This window comes from Xenopus laevis, chromosome 9_10L (genome assembly GCF_017654675.1).
Source record: "Xenopus laevis strain J_2021 chromosome 9_10L, Xenopus_laevis_v10.1, whole genome shotgun sequence".
Classification (NCBI taxonomy): domain Eukaryota; kingdom Metazoa; phylum Chordata; class Amphibia; order Anura; family Pipidae; genus Xenopus; species Xenopus laevis.
Window position 1 is genome coordinate 99142430 of NC_054387.1, and position 17772 is coordinate 99160201.

A 17772-nucleotide genomic window follows, 5' to 3' on the forward strand; every position below is an offset into this window, starting at 1 on the left:
ATATAGAATATAAAACAGTAAAAGATGACTCAGACTAGATTAATACTAGGCAGTCAGGCATTGCCTTACTTCGTTTTTGCTTTAGTGTAAGCATTAGATAAAATTGTTTTAAATTGTTAGTCCATATGATAAACAGCATCTTTGCATAGGTTAGAACATGTAATTAAATGTATGCCTATTAGTCATATGCGAGTCAGGAAAAACTCGTACCCACAAAACCTTAACCCATTACCAAATTTCAACCCAAACCCGCCCAAAAATATGGTAATGTTTACACAGGGGCAGACTTGCCTATTGTCTCTGATAAGCAAATTGTCACTTGGTATTTTCTCTGGACATTCATTTTTATTTCATTGTTGCCAAGCTATCACAATTCTGTGTACATTATTTTATTAGTTAGCCCTAAAAAAGGCTTTCTAGCAGAAAGCAAGATCATTGGCCAATATGGCATCAGAATGGGAGGGCCAAACAAGTAAATACAGATCAGGGGTAGATTTGGGCAGTCACTCAAATAAACTAATCAGGCAGGGAAGATATTTAGTTCATTAAAACAATGATTATTTGCATGTGTAGGAGGCACTGGAAGAAGCAACAACAGGCAATCAGAAGTGCAATGTTTGTGTTTTGGAATAATAATATAAAATTTTGCACACACAGGTGTGATTCTGATTCAAATGAATAACCAAAAGTAGAATGCTCTAACATTTGCATTGAATGTTTGATTGGGAAAAACCCTTAGGATTGAAATCTCACTTCCTGTAATTTTATTTACCTTGGATAACAATGTGTTCAGCATGTATCAAAGGTGTGTTTATTTTACTTCTAGTTTCTATGCAGCCAGGCTGATTGTAATGTTAAGGTAACTGCGCTATCCAAGGACATTTCATTATCAAAGTCACCATATAGTGGGATTAATGAACTACTCAAGCACTTGCTTGTTCAGAGTCCACAAAATAACAACAGAACATTTCAAATTGCACACGTTTCTGCATGCATTTAATCTGTAATTGCCACATACAAATATTACCCATTCCTATAAAATTCTCTTATGCAAATAATCGTCAAGACATTAAGTGGGGTGTGGTTCACAGTCGTTTCTATAGCCCTCTCAGAGATGTTCAACATCTGCTTTCATTTTAAAAATACGATCAGATCTCAACTATATCAACTTCTCCTAAAGACACAATCATCATGACAATGGAGACCCTACAACTGCTAGTGGGTAAGCAGGAGTGAAAATACACATTTAGGCCAACAGCAGACCCTCCTCACAGTCTGTGTGTGACTGAAAGAAGCGGATCTGCTCCTGTGCCTCATCTTCTTTTATTTAAATAAGATACAATTGTGTGCAGTCACACACAGCTAGGGTTACCACCCATCCAGTTTTGAACTGAACAGCTTGGTTTATGAAGGGGCTGTCCGGTTTAAAACCCTCACCTGGTTTTGGCAGGTTAAACCAACCAAGTAAAATTTCCACATTTGTGGCCATAACTTTGCCTCCAACATGACAGTCCATCCCCTGACATCACTGGAGTGCCCATAAACATCACTGGATCACCCTTTGATGTCACCAACCATCCCACTGATATCAGAACCCGCCCACTTTGTCCAGATTTAAATTAGTCCAAAGATGGAAACTCTACACGCAGCCCAAATAAACAAATGCAGAAATTGTTAAGTGTTAAGCAGGCCATAGACGCAAAGATTTGATCGTACAAATATCTGTAAGATTTGTGTGGAGTGTTCCGACATTTTTCGTGCCATGGCGATCGGTCGTTCAGTTGATCGGGCAGGTTAGAAAATTTCTGTCAGCTACTGATAATATCTCTGCATGTATTGCCGATCTGACGATATCAGTGGGAGACTGTCACTAGCTTTTGTTGGACATAAACTTTCGTACGATTTCTGTCAGGGGCAGAACATCGTCTGATCTGTTCTTTTACTACTTTGATCTGAATGGTTAGTGGCAGGTTGGGAGATGGCACAGAACGATTGTTCATCTGATATGAAGTAAATCTGCACGTCTGTGGCCACCTTTACTCTGCTGTATATGAATGCACACAAGTAGAAGAGGTTCAAATGAATGGAGATGGGACAGGGAGTGGATTTTCTTCTTTCAGCCTGAAAATATGCAGGCTGAGAGCAGCAGAGTTAATGCTCCATCAACTGGGGCAAATTTACTAAAGGGTACATTTTTGCCTCAGAAAGCTCCGCCATATTTCGTGCAACTTCGTCAGACATTATTTTGCAGTGAATTTTTATCAAAATGCCAGGTATGACCTGGTGAAACAGACTCTGGTGAAAAGGGTAACAGATTGGAAAGTTCACACTTTGATAAATTTGCAGAGTAACAATCGTTGGCCAGAGCCAAAATTTGTTTGGCAAAATGGTGTAAATATTCTATAGTGCTGAGCTTTTTCACTAGCATATATATATACAGGTATATATATTAAACTATTGGTATTTATTTTTCATTAGCGCCTGAGAAAACGAATATGTTACAACTACCCTAAAACACTGTCCCTCTTTTTTTGCACGTATTACTTTAGTACGTAATTAAATAGCCATTTTTATTTTTAGCTCTCTTTCTCATTGCTGTCCTGATGTTTAATCAGTCTAACAAAGTTAGGATTTACTTTTTTTTCTTTCCAAAAAAGGTGGCAAAGCTGGAAATATAAGTTCCACTCGGCAGTTTTATCACAAACAGGCTACTCACATGTGAACTCTCATTTCACAATAAACTCTTCAAAGTGTGTGTATTCAAAAGAAACATTGGAAGACTGCAAATGCCATATAATATAACTTTCAAGCTGTTATTCAATCCGCACCTACAAACATAATCCCTCCTATTATATAATACTGAGGTGGAAGCAGGAAAAACAGAATATGATCATTTCGTTGAAGCACAGCTAATTTGGGGTCATTTCTTGGTTAAAAAAACACTAATCTGAGAGCTGAACGTTTTTTGAAACAGTCAGTACTAACTAGTACAGGAGAAAGTACAAAGTAGAGCCCAGGACAAAAGTGCAAGAGCACTAGGGGTAAATTTATCAAAGAGTAAAGTTCCGCCACTAGAGTGAAATGCCGCAGCTCTCAATTCATTTCTTTGGGAGTTTGAAAGGCGTATTTATCAATGGGTGAAAGTGAAATTTCACCCTTTGATAAATATGCCTTTAAAAATCCCATAGAAATGAATGGGGAGTGGCGGAAATTCACTCTAGTGGTGGAACTTCACTATTAACTTCACTCTTTGATAAATATACCCCTATGTGACTCAAAATCACAGCACTTGCATCCGGGGGGCTTGCTGCATTCTGTATTTGCAGGATTAAAATTCTGGTGCAAATTGTAGAATGCAGCTTGTGCATGTTATCCCATTATTTTTCCAACAGGAAACAGAACTGAGAAGCTTGTTGTCAACAGTATTGGTGTATAAATATGCACATGGGTGTTTCTGACAAACCAGTCTTAACGATGAACGAAAATCCTGCTCTGGCACTAACAACCATTGCCATTAATAGTCCACTTATATAATGAGATGTATAACCATGTTTAATTTATGAGGAAAACAGCATTATTGTGGTAATGGGAAGCCAGCATAAACGCAGTAGGAAATGCCCCCTTTTTAAAGCACTATCTGAACGTTCAAAAATAAATATAAATGTATTTTAAACACGGGCTTCACTCACCATGGACTGTCACCTTCAATTGCCACTTCAAAGGAGGGATTCCCAGAAAATAATATTCATATTCAGGAAAGTGTTTTACAGATTGACACTTTCATTAATGTAAATGAACGTGTCAGTTTGTCTTAATTTGTCTGACGATTCCAGTGTGGAAAAGAGATTCTGGTAACCATTGTTAACACTCGTTAAAAAATGTTGTTCCTTTGTAAATCACCCATTTACTGTGGGGAGTATCCAGCCTCCACTCCTAGTCGAGTGAAGAAATGCAGATGAAACATTATTTTTAGATGCTGTGCTATACTCTGTATTACCCTTGGACAGAGAATGCTGATTTTTACTTAGACAAGAGCCTGGCAGGTCACAACTTGAGGAAAGGCTGTTAAATAGCCTGAAACGTTGCTGTATAATTGCTGTCTAATTGCAAAGTAGGTCACAACTCCCTGCAAATCCCAGTTTACAATATGGTACATGGGACTCAGTTAACTGTTTATTTGCAGGACCACATTCATTTGTGATGTTACTTCAAATAGTACAAATACAATCACTTTACAGTTTTTCAGTAGTTACTTGGATGGTATTTTGGCATAGGCAGGGCATTAGTTACAACCAACGGTAGTCTTCTCTTACAGGTAAACTACTACCCAGCTTGAGGAGAACTATTTAGTGGATCTCTATCCCTGGAACCTGAACAACCCTTTCTGCTGTCCTCATTGGAGCCTCTGGCTGCTCTACTAACTACCCTCAGCCTAGAGGTGGCCATACACAAGCAGACTTAAGCAGCCACTTAAGTTGGCAGCTTATCTCGACTGCCTATCCAATATATATCTGGCTGACAATTGGTCAGATATAAACTGGGCAGGTTTAAAAATCCAATTGGTCATGGCCACATCAACTCGTTGATGCAGCCTTTTCCCAACCAGCCTGCATAGCCGCTCATGATCAAATCATTGTCAGGGGCCAAACAATCATATCAGCTAGAATAATGGTCAAATCAGGCTAAATGAACCAGCTTGGCAACCTCTACTATCTTGTTTAACTCCTAATGCACGTAATTGCAAAATCTATCCTGACAATAGCTACTAATACTAAGGCCATCTACTTCAGGCTCTTCAGAACTGACCACCCTCTCCACAAGTTGGATCCAAGGAGACCAAACTCCCCTAGGACATGCCTGACACCCCTGGTCAATTACAGAGCTGCCAGGAGAACTTGGAAACGGAAACAGCTCCCCCACTCTACACAATCTTAGCCTTTGCTGGATTAACTTTAATGGGAACTGTAGCAGATTGAGGTTCTACAAGCTGGGTCTGATTAGCCTCAGGTGGCCAATCAGGAGCCCTTAAACACCAGGCTGGTCAGTCTCTGAGGATCTCAAACTGGGAGAGGCACACAGATAGTGTCTGGGATCCTGACGCTAAGGGTCCTATGTGCCTGTACACACACGGACAGTCACGGGAAGGTCTGCAAATATATTGCCTTTTTGTTGTGATTGACCTTATACTACTGTTAAAAACTATGTATGTTGTTTGGAAAGAAAAACTGCTTTTATTTTGTTCCTGTTTGCTGCAGGCTGAAATAAAAGACAATTTTTCTTCAAAGGAACCAAAAACTTTACCCTCTTACATGGATCAAAATTTCAGAGATCAAAGTTTAGAAGGAATCCCATTGGTAAGAGGGACCCTTCAGAGTAGCTTAATCATGCAAAAGGGTGCTGAGATTGTTACCAAGAACGCAGTGCTGATATCACATCCTTTTCCATGTTGCTGTAATTTGTTTTATATTTACATGAGCATCCTAGAGAGCAACTGGTTAATCACAGCAGGCATTCTCACAAATTCCTTTTCTCTAATTTGTGCCCACTAGTGACATCTCCTCAGTCATGAGTGCACAGGTGGTGTAAATGCCCCCTGAGACTAATGCATGACAGAAATGTTTTTACTAAACACTGCCTACACTATCAGTGGTATATAAATAGAGTAGAGATTTAATTCTCTGTTTCCTGTAAAAGTTTTGCAACAACTTTCAGTTCTGTAGCTTGTATTGGGCTGGTAGTTGACAGATGAGCCCTGAAGGCTAACATAGAGCAAATGAGGCACTCTTCTGGGCCTTTTGTACCAGCAATGGTCAGGATTCTCATTGATAACTTTGCCTGTGTATGGCTAACACAAGAGAACAGAAGTCTGTCTACAATAGAAAAAAATATCTGTTTGTTGTCCCTTGGCAAAGAGCTATTGCATTAAGAGGTTTGTTTTTCCTCCTATCAAGACTTCTGTAGATATCTATCTATCTATTGTATCTACCATCTATCTATCACAAACAAGGAAAAGTTGTGCTCACCACCAATCTTTAAAACCATTAGGCGGGGAAGCAATGAGGCTGTGACCACAAAATACATATAGACAAATACAAGAGGTCCTCTGCACTCAACCCACTATCAATATAAGACAGAGACCTTTTGTGCATACTGCTACTAAAAAATGCCTTACCCTTTAAACAAAACAGGGATTGTTTGTCCATATATTGCAATATATTTAAAGGGATCCTGTCATAGGAAAACATGTTTTTTTCAAAACGCATCAGTTAATAGTGCTACTCTAGCAGACATCTGCACTGAAATCCATTTCTCAAAAAAGCAAACGTTTTTTTTATATTCAATTTTGAAATCTGACATGGGGCTAGACATTTTGTCAATTTCCCAGCTGCCCCTGGTCATGTGACTTGTGCCTGCACTTTAGGAGAGAAATGCTTTCTGGCAAGCTGCTGTTTTTCCTTCTCAATGTAACTGAATGTGTCTCAGTGAGACATGGGTTTTGTTCTTAGATCTACCAGCCAGCTGTTATCTTGTGTTAGGGAGCTGTTATCTGGTTACCTTCCCATTGTTCTTTTGTTTGGCTGCTGGTGAGGGAAAGGGAAGGGGGTGATATCACTCTAACTTGCAGTACAGCAGTAAAGAGTGACTAAAGTTTATCAGAGCACAAGTCACATGACTTGGGGCAGCTGGGAAATTGACATTATGTCTTGCCCCATGTCAGATTTCAAAATTGAATATAAAAAAATCTGTTTGCTCTTTTGAGAAATTGATTTCAGTGCAGAATTCTGCTGGATCAGCACTATTAACTGATTCATTTTGAAAAAAAATGATTTTCCCATGACAGTATATCTTTAAGCTGGCCAACTACGTCAAAGTCATCCCATATCTGGCCAGTCCTACGCTCAATTTTCATCTGATTCATTAAGAATTCTATAGGGAAAGTTGTGCTCACCAACAATCTTTAAAACGATTAGGCGGGGGTGCAATGAGGCTGTGACCACAAAATACTCATAGACAAATATATATGAGGTCCTCTGCACTCAACCCATTATCATTATTCTTAAATATATTAATAATGGGTTGAGTGCAGAGGACCTCTCTTATTTGTCTATCTATCTATCTATCTATCTATCTATATATCATCTATCATCTATATATCTATTCATTAAATTTGGTAGGTATTCAACTAAAAGAAGAATAAATATCACAGTTCTCAGGATGTATACCATGAGATGTTATGGAGGAATCCATATCTAATAATCAGCATACTAAAATCCCTTCAAATGGAAAATTCTATGTGGATGGCCAATGCTGGTGGTTGTTTGGGTGATTTTTTAGGCTAATAGCACACCGGACATTTTTCTCGCTGAGACAATCCTTTGTTACCACAAACAACAAAAATATACACAATGGTGAAATATACACAATGTGAAGTTGCACAGAATTTCCTTGCGAGGAAACTTCGGATGACTTTGGAAAGCTGGCATACCATGTATGTTTCACCACTAGTCATTTAAAGGAGAAGGAAAGCTACGGAGGCATTTTATTGCCAATAGATTAGCTGCAATAGTGCAAGCTAGAATGCTATATTTATTCTGTAGAATGTTTTACCATACCTGAGTAAAAAGCTCTAGAAACTCTCTGTTTGTTTAGGATAGCAACTGCAGCATTAACGTGGTGTGACATCACTTCCTGCCTGAGTCTCTCCCTGCTCTGGGCTCAGATTACAGTAGAGAAGGAAGGGGAGGAGGAGCAAACTGAGCATGCTCTTACCCAGGGCAAGGAGGTTTAAGCTGAAAACAGGAAGTCTGATACAGAAGCCCATGTGTACACAATAGAAGGAAAGAAATGCAGTGTTTCTTTTGACAGGGGACTCTTTTGGGGGTTTACTGGTATATTTAGATGGACCTTTCTGATAAGGCTTACTTAGTTCTAACCTTTCCTTCTCCTTTAAATGCAAGCAAGTAGAAGGGAAACAGGGATGTCTTGTCGCCCGCTGAAGCAAGGATTTATCATAGGCGACAAAACTTCCCATGTGCCATTACCTTTATACAGTAGACTACAGCAGCCATATCATATCATGTGACATAGCCCTGGAGATTAAACAGGATGCAAGGTAGACATTAGCCAGAAATGCATGGGCGCTACTTATGTACAGTGATAATCCTTTTAACATGAACACATTTTGGGAAGCATATAGTTCTCTAAGTGGTTTCGTATCATGTAATCACAAGTTTTAAAATTAAAATGCTTTGGTTTCTGCAAAGAAAATGAGGAAACTCTGGTGAGTACAAAAAAGCTGTGCTTCTCTTTCCTCTACTAAAGAGACAGCAAGCTGGTTGAAAGGACACCTTTAATTCACAATCTTCCCTTTATTTGCAGCCATGAATTTCTTTAAGGAGATCCTGCCTTTTGCGACACAAATTGTCTCCAACTCTTACGACATAAGAACATTTCTCGATCAGCTTCTTGAAACCCAGATCATATCCCTGGAATATTATGCTAGTTTGCTAAGTGAAAATGACACAGATGATCTTGCCCGGAAAATTGCTTTGATAGCTGTAGAAAAACCTGAAATCCGCCATAAATTCAGATTACTTCTCTGCGGACCTGAGATTGAAGACTTTGCACCAGAGCCAGCTGCAGTTAGTAAGTGCACCTATTAGCTTGAACCTACCTGTTGTTATTAGTGATATTAAATAATGGGCCAGATTCAATTCAGTGAGAAAAAGTTATCTCATGTTTTATCACATAAGAACTCATGGATGAGATTCAATTGGAGGAGAAAAAATGTTCTCCAAATTCAGTCGCCCTTGTTTCCCATAGACTTCAATATAGTTTTCACATGATAAACCGTGAAATAAGTTTTTCCTGAATTGAATTGCATCTCAACTTGAATCTCAGCCATGAGTTTTCACGTGAAAAAGCTTTTTCTCACTGAATGAATCTGGCCCAATTTATACAGAACTGCAATGTGAGCAAAAAAGGAGCAATATATATTTTGTGTCAATAAATAATATAAGCAACAAATTGGTCTAAAATGGAGGTAAAATATTTGGGAAGTCTTGCTCAATTTTTCTTCTCATTGCACATGTTTTGTCCTAATAAAGCACCTCATTACATTTCAGACATTCCCATATAAAAGCAATATTGTATGAAGGTATAGCTCACTGGGCAGAATACTTTCCTTCACTACACGCACAGATCTGTTTGTTTGTATAGAAAAATACAGTCTTCTGCCTTTGTCTGTTTTCAGGTATGGATTCTTGGCAGGAGGACCTACCATTACCCAGAAAGACTGTCTCCAACTCGTTCTCTAATGACAGAATTGAATTTCCTAATAATTCTGTAGAAACACAGCCCACGCCACTGGAATATTTCATTAATTCACTCAGTGAAAACAATATGGATGATCTTGCATTGGATATTTCTTTAGAATTTCCAGAAAAACATGAAATCCTCCATACATGTTTGCCATTTATGGATGAAGTAGAAGAAGAAAATATTTCCACTGCTATACCTTCATTTAGTAAGTACAACATCCAGGTTATCTGTCATATTTTTAATCTTCAAAGAGCTTTTATTGCAATGATCTAAATCGGTGCTGCCCAACTGATGTCCCCCCTCCTTGTGTGGCCCTCTACATTAAAGTCTGGCTGCTGTGGCATCTTATCTTGTGTAATTTAAAAGGTATCAGAACCGAGATTAAATAACCCCAGATTCTTAATATAAATGCCTGCATTGTACATACCTGCAATCCCCCCTGTACTGTTCACACCTGTAATCCCCCCACGTATTCTTCACACAATAAACCAGACTTTAACTGCCCACATTGTTCATCTGTTCACACCTTATATAGACTGTAGGAGGGACATAGGCAATGGGTTACAGTACATACCACATTACATACTGTTCTTAGAGTGGTTCTGATTACTTGCATGGTCCTATTAGGTTTCCCTGTCTCCTGCTTTGCCTGTGTGTGCCAGACTCTGCCTCCCTATATGTGCCATACTTTGCCTATATGTGCCCTATGCTCCCTTAGTGCCTATGGGAGATGAGCGTGGTGGGGGTTTGTTTTGGGGGGTTGTTAGCATTTGGAAATATATGTTAGGGGGTCCCTAAGAGTAAGGGTATGTCTTAATATGACTTCATGAACTTTTTCACATATGAGTGATGAGTGATATCCCTGCAGTGAGCTATGACCATTAATGTAGCTATGGTCTTAACACTTCTTGTTGTAACATGTGCTTTAACATGAGCTTAGTTTAAAATAGGGAGTGGCCAACCCTTGCTTCCATTATCGGCCCTTCACCACAAAGGCCAGCATAATTCTAAATGATCTAAATGAATGCCAATAGTCACCAATGCACTTTAGCCCTTACTGGACCACATCAAAGATGTAAACTAGCAGCCCGATTCATTGAAATGATTCATATTTCTTTGCTCTTTACTATAGAAGCAATTCATATCCAGCATGATAAATCAGGGCTACAAGGTTTGCAACAGTCTGGGTGGTGGGAGACATGCATATCCGCGGTGGAATAGTCACCCAGCGACAAATCCCCTCTTCTTTGGGCGACTAATCTATGCGAAAAGCCTTCCTGCTGGCAAAAATGTGAATCACCGGCTGGATGGCATACAGATCACTTTGGTTTTCTGAAGTCGACCCGAAGTCTCCTCATGAGGCAACTTCAGGGCAACTTTGGAAAACAAAGCAATCCAAATACAATCCCTCTGGTGACCACCAAATCAACAATTGGGAGCAAAAATCTGCTAATATCAACATGTATACGAGTTGTTAATTGCTCAGCTTCTTTGAAAATCCATGGAAAAAGTATGAGTAGTAACTTTTCCTGCATTTTACCTTTTGACTTTACATGATGAATATGATGAACCCATTTGTGATTTTTATATAATACACAAGAGCCATGAATATCCTGTAAATTACAGTATATCCTTATAAACAGTGCTTAGTGATATCATCGGTTAAAATCAGAGCTTAGGGATGTCATTTCTGTCACATGACTTGCTGAAACTTGTGTATTATAATAAATAAAGTACCCCCTGTTGCGAAATATAAGGATATTAAAAGTCACCTCGGAGTTCCATGACCTGAAGCCGTTGTCTTGGCTTTTTATATGGTCATGGAACTCCTCCTATCTTTATATTTTACAAGAGGGGGTACTTTATTCACTATATGGTATTAAAATCATTGGAAAAGTTGAGATTGAGATTACTGGAGATAATTATATTTTTTACATGACTACACAAGTTTTTATGTATGTACAAAACTATTATGTGCCTTAATCTAACAACCTTCTTATTTAATAATAATACATTCAATTAATTTAGATATTTTTAATATAAGATAAAGGGATCATATCCACTGAGTTTGCTGTACAGGTAGGCTTTATATGGAATAGTTCCTTAGATTGAAGCATAATTGCTCGGGAAAAGATTGTAAAAGCTATCCATCTTGTTAATAGTATTGAATCCAATACATTACAATAGGAAAGGTGTGAAAAAGGCATGCTCCAACAAGGGTTGTTACATGAGAACCCAAAAAATGGTTGAGTCTACTAAAGCAGGTCATATGGTTAAAAGAATTCCAATAAATTATTTGTCATACTTAAAGGGATCCTGTCATCAGAAAACATGTTTTTTTTCACATCAGTTAATAGTGCTACTCCAGCAGAATTCTGCACTGAAATCCAATTCTCAAAAGAGCAAACAGATTTTTTTATATTCAATTTTGAAATCTGACAAGGGGGTAGACATTTTGTCAATTTCCCAGCTGTTCTTTTGTTTGGCTGCTGGGGGGGAAAAAGGAGGGGGTGATATCACTCCAACTTGCAGTACAGCAGTAAAGAGTGATTGAAGTTTATCAGAGCACAAGTCACATGACTTGGGGCAGCTGGGAAATTGACAATATGTCTAGCCCCATGTCAGATTTCAAAATTGAATATAAAAAAATCTGTTTGCTCTTTTGAGAAATGGATTTCAGTGCAGAATTCTGCTGGAGCAGCACTATTAACTGATTCATTTTGAAAAAAATGTTTTTCCCATGACAGTATCCCCTTAAGTCAGATTAAATAGACAAACTCTGCTCTTTTTCAATAAGTACAACTGCAAAAGCAGATGAAATCTTTGGTGCTCTTTTAAGGGTGCATAACATGTCTGCTGCAAATCCTGCTCTAAAATTCTCACCATTTCCCATACTGTGTTATAAGTGGAAAATAACTGTATCTATTTATGTATTAAGTACACTGCCAGTATATTATTCATCTCAACACCCTTGCCCTGAAACAAGGGTGTGATGCATTGAACTGTTGGAATTGGGATTTATTGCATGTCTATTTTTAAGACACATTAATTCTCTTGACATACTCAGCAAAAAATAGAGTTATTAGGAATCCCAGTGATAGAAAGGCCTTTGTCAAACTGATTGACCCCCTCACTCCTACCCCACGAGCCCAATACAATTCCCTATCTAAACCAGAATTTCCATAATGCTCTAATTCCCCCTCTCTTACCTATCTTAACATGTCTCTAATCTCTCTAAGCTACTATTTCTGTTGGATGCAGAGCAAATGTTGTATAATACACATATGTCCTGGAGCTACAACTATCATCAGTAACTAAGACTAAAGGTAGCCATACACGGGCTGATATAAGCTGTCGAAAAGTCACCAGCTTAGTGGGCAGTGTATGGGGACCTCAGACGGGCTTCCCCCATCGATATCTGGTGGAAAATTGGCCAAATATCGATCAACCAGGTTTAAACATTTCATTGGATTGTGCACCGTTGTGTTATCCGATCATTGGGTCCTAGAACCCATGATTGGATCAGCTCAATATTGCCAACCTCAAGGTGGGCATATTGAGGAGAGATCCGCTCTTTTGGAGACCTCACCAAACAAGCGGAGCTCTGCATCTATGACCACCTTAAGAAAGACAATAATATCATTGGTAAGATAATTATTCCTTTTCCAGGCAAAAAAACCCATACAGGACTACAAAAAAAACATTGGACATCATTTGTGTCCCATGAATTTGACACCATCTAAAGACAAGGGTCCATGAAAATCCATAAACTGTAGATAGAATTATCTCTAGTTCATAGAACCTACTCTCACAATTGTCATTTGTTTTTTTTTCTATATGGCATCTCTTGTGTGTTTACTTCTGAATCACTTTTCCATCAAAATGAGCCATCTTGTACTTATGTTCTTTCACAGCCAGGTGCTTCCTAAAGGGCTAACCAACCGCTAGATTCTGGTTGTTTTACTGAGGACCAGGAAGAAAAAACAGACAGATGTGTGGTTAGATATGACCATGATGGTAATAAAATCGGTCCTGTTTTCCATTCACAGAGACCATGTACAGTAAATGTCAAATAATGTTAAATGTCCATAATTATAAATTAAGGAATTATATCATTTAACTTTAAATAGTTCTAAAAAGGGTAGGTAAAATTCTGGTAGTATTAAACGTTGGAAAAACAGTAACTTCTTTTTTATTAAATGGAATGTCAACCCAAAAATGTTTCTTTGTCTAACAAAAGGAAACATAATTCTAAGAAACTTTTCAGTAAACTTTCATTACAATTTTCTATTTTTTTTTTTTTAAGTTTTTTTGTTTATGTATTGCTATTGAAAGCAATGTCTGACCCTTTCTATTTTCTTCATTGGTGGTTCAGACTGTTGATACAATGCAAGACAAAGCAACTAATTAACAGATTTGTCTTTGCTGTGGAACTAAGACTTTTGCAACATTGTTTAAAAAGTTAAGCAAATGCTGCTTTCAACAGCAATTGTTTTTACAAATAACTAAAAACACTGACATTTTTTAATAAATGTATATTGCAAAGTTGCTTAGAATTATGTTTTCTTTTATTAGGCACATTTTTATTAGCAGCAGTACAACAAATATGTACCATTTAAACAGTACTGGAAATGTTTAATGGTAATCTTTATCCCAAAGTTGTGAAAGTGAGACTTGAGAAAGAAAAGGAAATCTATGAATCAGCAAATCAGCCTTCTATAAGAATAATGAAATTAAAATTGTGGATGCTGGATGCTGCAGTTTCATCCAACAAGATAACATTTTGGATGAATGTACTGGCCCCATCAAGCAGAATATGCTCATTCTGAACCCTTAAAGGGGTGGATCACCTTTAAGCTAACTTTTCTTATGTTATAGAATGGCCAATTCTAAGCAACTTTTCAATTGGTCTTCATTTTTCCTTTTTAATAGTTTTTTTTAATTATTTGCTTTCTTCTTCCAATTGCAAATTGTCTCAGAATATCACTCTCTACATCATATTAAAAGTGAACTATCCTTTTAAAGGAGAACTAAACCATAAAAATGAATATGGCTAAAAATGCCATATTTTATATATTGATCTTGTTGCACCAGCCTAAAGTTTCAGCTTGTCAATAGCAGCAATGATCCAGGACTTCAAAACTTGTCACAGGGGATCACCATCTTGGAAAGTGTCTGTGACACTCACATGCTCAGTAGGCTCTGAGCAGTTGTTCAGAAGCTAAGCTTAGGGGTCATCACAAATTATCAAGCAGAAAATGAGGTTTGTCTGTGATATAAGCTGATGCTTCAGGGATGATTATTTAATTCTAATGCTAGATGGACTGGTTTCTGTGCTGCCATGTAGTAATTATCTGTATTAATTACAGCCTTATATTGTGACATTTATATTCTATGTGTACTGTATATTTTGAGTTGATCCCTAAGCTCAGTAACTGACAGCAACACAGAGCATGTGCAGTGGATCAGCAGAAAAGAAGATGGGGAGCTACTGTGGCATCTATGGAGACACAGATCTTTACTGCTAAAGGGCTGTGGTTGTCTTGGGCTGATTCAGAAGCACAAAACATAATGTACAATATTTCTAGCTACTTTTTTAGTTAAGCTGTACTTCTCCTTTAATATCAGATGTTGATTGACATGCTGGTGACAAAATTTTGTTTAGAGGTGCATTATTTCTATAATTTTTTCTCCAATTAAAAAAAACCCAGATGATATAAATAAACGGCCATTTAACCCATCACTTGGACCCCACCTGGTGCTGGATGTGATATTTTGTCAAAATCAATCAGTATAAGTTTGGTGCATAATTTTGGTGCTTCTTTTATCTGTAATTGCCACATCCATTGTTGCTGATTGAAGATGGTCCCTTCTACTCTGGATTTTTATTGCTCCCTTTATTTATCATGTTCAAAATTGCACAAGTGCAGTTGCCTGTAGTCAGCAAGCAGCAATCAGTTTGTCCAGGTTACTACTGAAGCAAAGTTTTGACTGGTTGCTATGGGTAACTACACTGGGGCACTTATTTAAAACAGTGCCCATGTGCACAATTGCATGCAAATCATCACAGCAGGCTAAACATGCAAATTTGCAATTGTTGAAGCATGTACGAGCGTAGCATCAAAATGCACTTTGTTTTGTGTCCGCAGTAGTGTTTTACTCTTGCACTTATATTTATTTAGGAGTAACATCCTACCTTTTGATCTATCTGTCATTAGTTTTGCACAGTTTTTCCTCAACTTTTAACCCCTTCTTCTCTAGCTGTTCTGGCCTTTCCTACCCATTACCTATCATTTTTCTTTCTTGCCCTTTTTTCTGACTCTTCTTTGTACTTGTCATGGGTCGGCCATTGTTGCCTTTCTCCTAGTTACCTTCTTCCCCTCCTGCCTCACTTCAGTACTCTCAATCATTATGTGACAATGGCTCCTCCATACTCCTGATACCCCAAGTGACATTTTTTCTGCTGCCTTCCCCTCCCATTTGTCATTCACAGCCTCATCATGTTTTTTCTCCTCTCCTCCCTCACTTCTGTGTCATTGTCAGTTCCCGGTCTCTTTGTATGTGCCATTCTCTCGCCCACTTTCACGTGTATCCATCCCAGGCCTTTTACCTCTCTCCCATTTTATTCTCTTCAACCTGAAGTTCCAAAACCAAAATCTTATATCAACAGTTTTCCCCTTTCTCTATCTGCCAGGTTCCCCATCCCATATGCCGATGGTAGAGGGGTTGTTCACCTTCCAAACACTTTTTCCAGTTCAGTTGGTGTCAGATAATTTACCAGAACCAAAGACTTTTAAATTGGTTTCTATTTTTTTTTTTTTTTACCGTTCTAATATTGAAGTTTTCATTTTCTTTTTTCCCCTTTTCATGTCTGCCGAGAGCAGCTCTGGAAGGGGAGGGGGGTCCCCGACTCTGTAAACTGTTCTAAATTGATACATTTAGTTGATACATTTCTTATCTTTGTCCCTGCTGAGCAGAATCCCTGAGTTTCATTACAGGCGGCTGTTAGAATTGATACAATAGTTGCTGATACTCCAGAGATGCTGCTGAGAAATGTATCAAGTACTGTAGCAAATTGTAACATTTCACAGTCTCTACACATGGATTACTGAGAGTATACAGTCCTGAAACACCAGAGACAGGAACATTAAATAAAAGTAACTTTTAGAAAAATGGTCAAAAACAAAAAATATACAGCAATTGAAAAAAAGTCTTCATTTCTGGTGTATTATGTGAAACAACTAAAGTGAATATAGTGTTTGGAAGGTGAAGAACCCCTTTAAGTCTTTTCTCTCCTCAAGCCACCATGTGTCAGTCACAGTCCTTTCCATCATTCCAGCTGCCATTTTCTACCCCTCATTACACTCCCCCCTCATATATCCAGTCACGCCGCCTCTACCCTGTGTCCGCCATGTGCCAGTCTCCATCCCCATATAACCCCCATATAACCCCCATATAATGGCAGTCATAAGAGCTGTTGCTCCCGTGTGCCATACTCGGTGTCACCTGCCCATGTTATCCAGCCCGCTCCCGCCCTCAGGCTCCTTCTGTTCAGTCCGCGGCACAAACCCCATCCATAAGAAGAAAGTTTCTACCCCTAACCCACTGGCCATTAGATGACTGGAGCCCTTATTGGAATCCGTCCTGCACCCGCTAATGGCGCTCCCTCTCAGCTTGCAAGTCACTCGCACAGGTCGCTACCTCTCAGCCTCCCCAGTTTAGGGACCCACCTGAGCATGCGCACTGCATCCTCCTCGCTCTATTGTTGCGAGTTGTTCGATTGGTTCCAATGTGCGCTACAAGCTCCTTTCCCGCTGCTGCGTGACAGGTGAGTCCGAGCCTCTCGTGGATAAATGTCTTCTGTATAGACAGAGACACTGGGAGAAATGACTGTATGAGAACTTTGAGGGGAGGTATGTCACTGTGTTGGGGCAATGATGCGACCCCCTACTTACTTTCCCTACACGCAATAGACTGAAATGAAGAGGGAGAGTGTGTAGAGGGCAGGGGCCATGGCGGGTATGTACCATATACACGGGGGGACACGATGTTGCACCTATATGGGCCACAGTGGAAAGGCAGTTGTTGTTGTTGTTGTGTGGGTGTGCCCTGTGTGCCAGTGTGGCTGTGTAGGCATATGGGAGAATGATGTTCATGGGCTAGATGGATCCCCCTCCTTTATAATCGTCTTTTGTTGCCCCCAAGTTCTTACAAAGTACATGTATATCCATGCCAAGTGTGGGAGTTATAGTTCATATTGGTCAAATGGCTCACAGCTATATTTGCTCGTCACAGGGCACTTGCCAGGGCTACACACCTAATGCGCCTGCAATTCTATATACCCTAATTGGGACCCTTGCCTGTTAAACGGGGGAATGCATTGTGTGACTGATGCGCCTAGTCCGAGGTAGCCCGGGGTGCATATAGTGATAGTTGTGCATATAGTGATAG

General features: G+C 39.0%; 1 protein-coding gene across 2 annotated transcripts in view; it reads left to right on the forward strand.

The window, feature by feature from the left end:
* The first annotated feature begins 8312 nt into the window (after positions 1 to 8312).
* The window catches only part of LOC108701883 (MHC class II transactivator-like), a 55302-nt gene continuing 45842 nt past the window's right edge, over positions 8313 to 17772 (forward strand). The window contains exons 1-2 of one of the 2 annotated variants that reach the window (XM_041576679.1): positions 8313 to 8646; positions 9254 to 9526. In XM_041576679.1, coding sequence (XP_041432613.1) covers positions 8382 to 8646; positions 9254 to 9526 — 538 coding nt within the window. In that variant the 5' untranslated portion in view covers positions 8313 to 8381. Of the gene's footprint in view, positions 8647 to 9253; positions 9527 to 17065; positions 17150 to 17772 lie in introns of those variants that run through there. The other variant, XM_041576680.1, reaches the window with a different exon arrangement.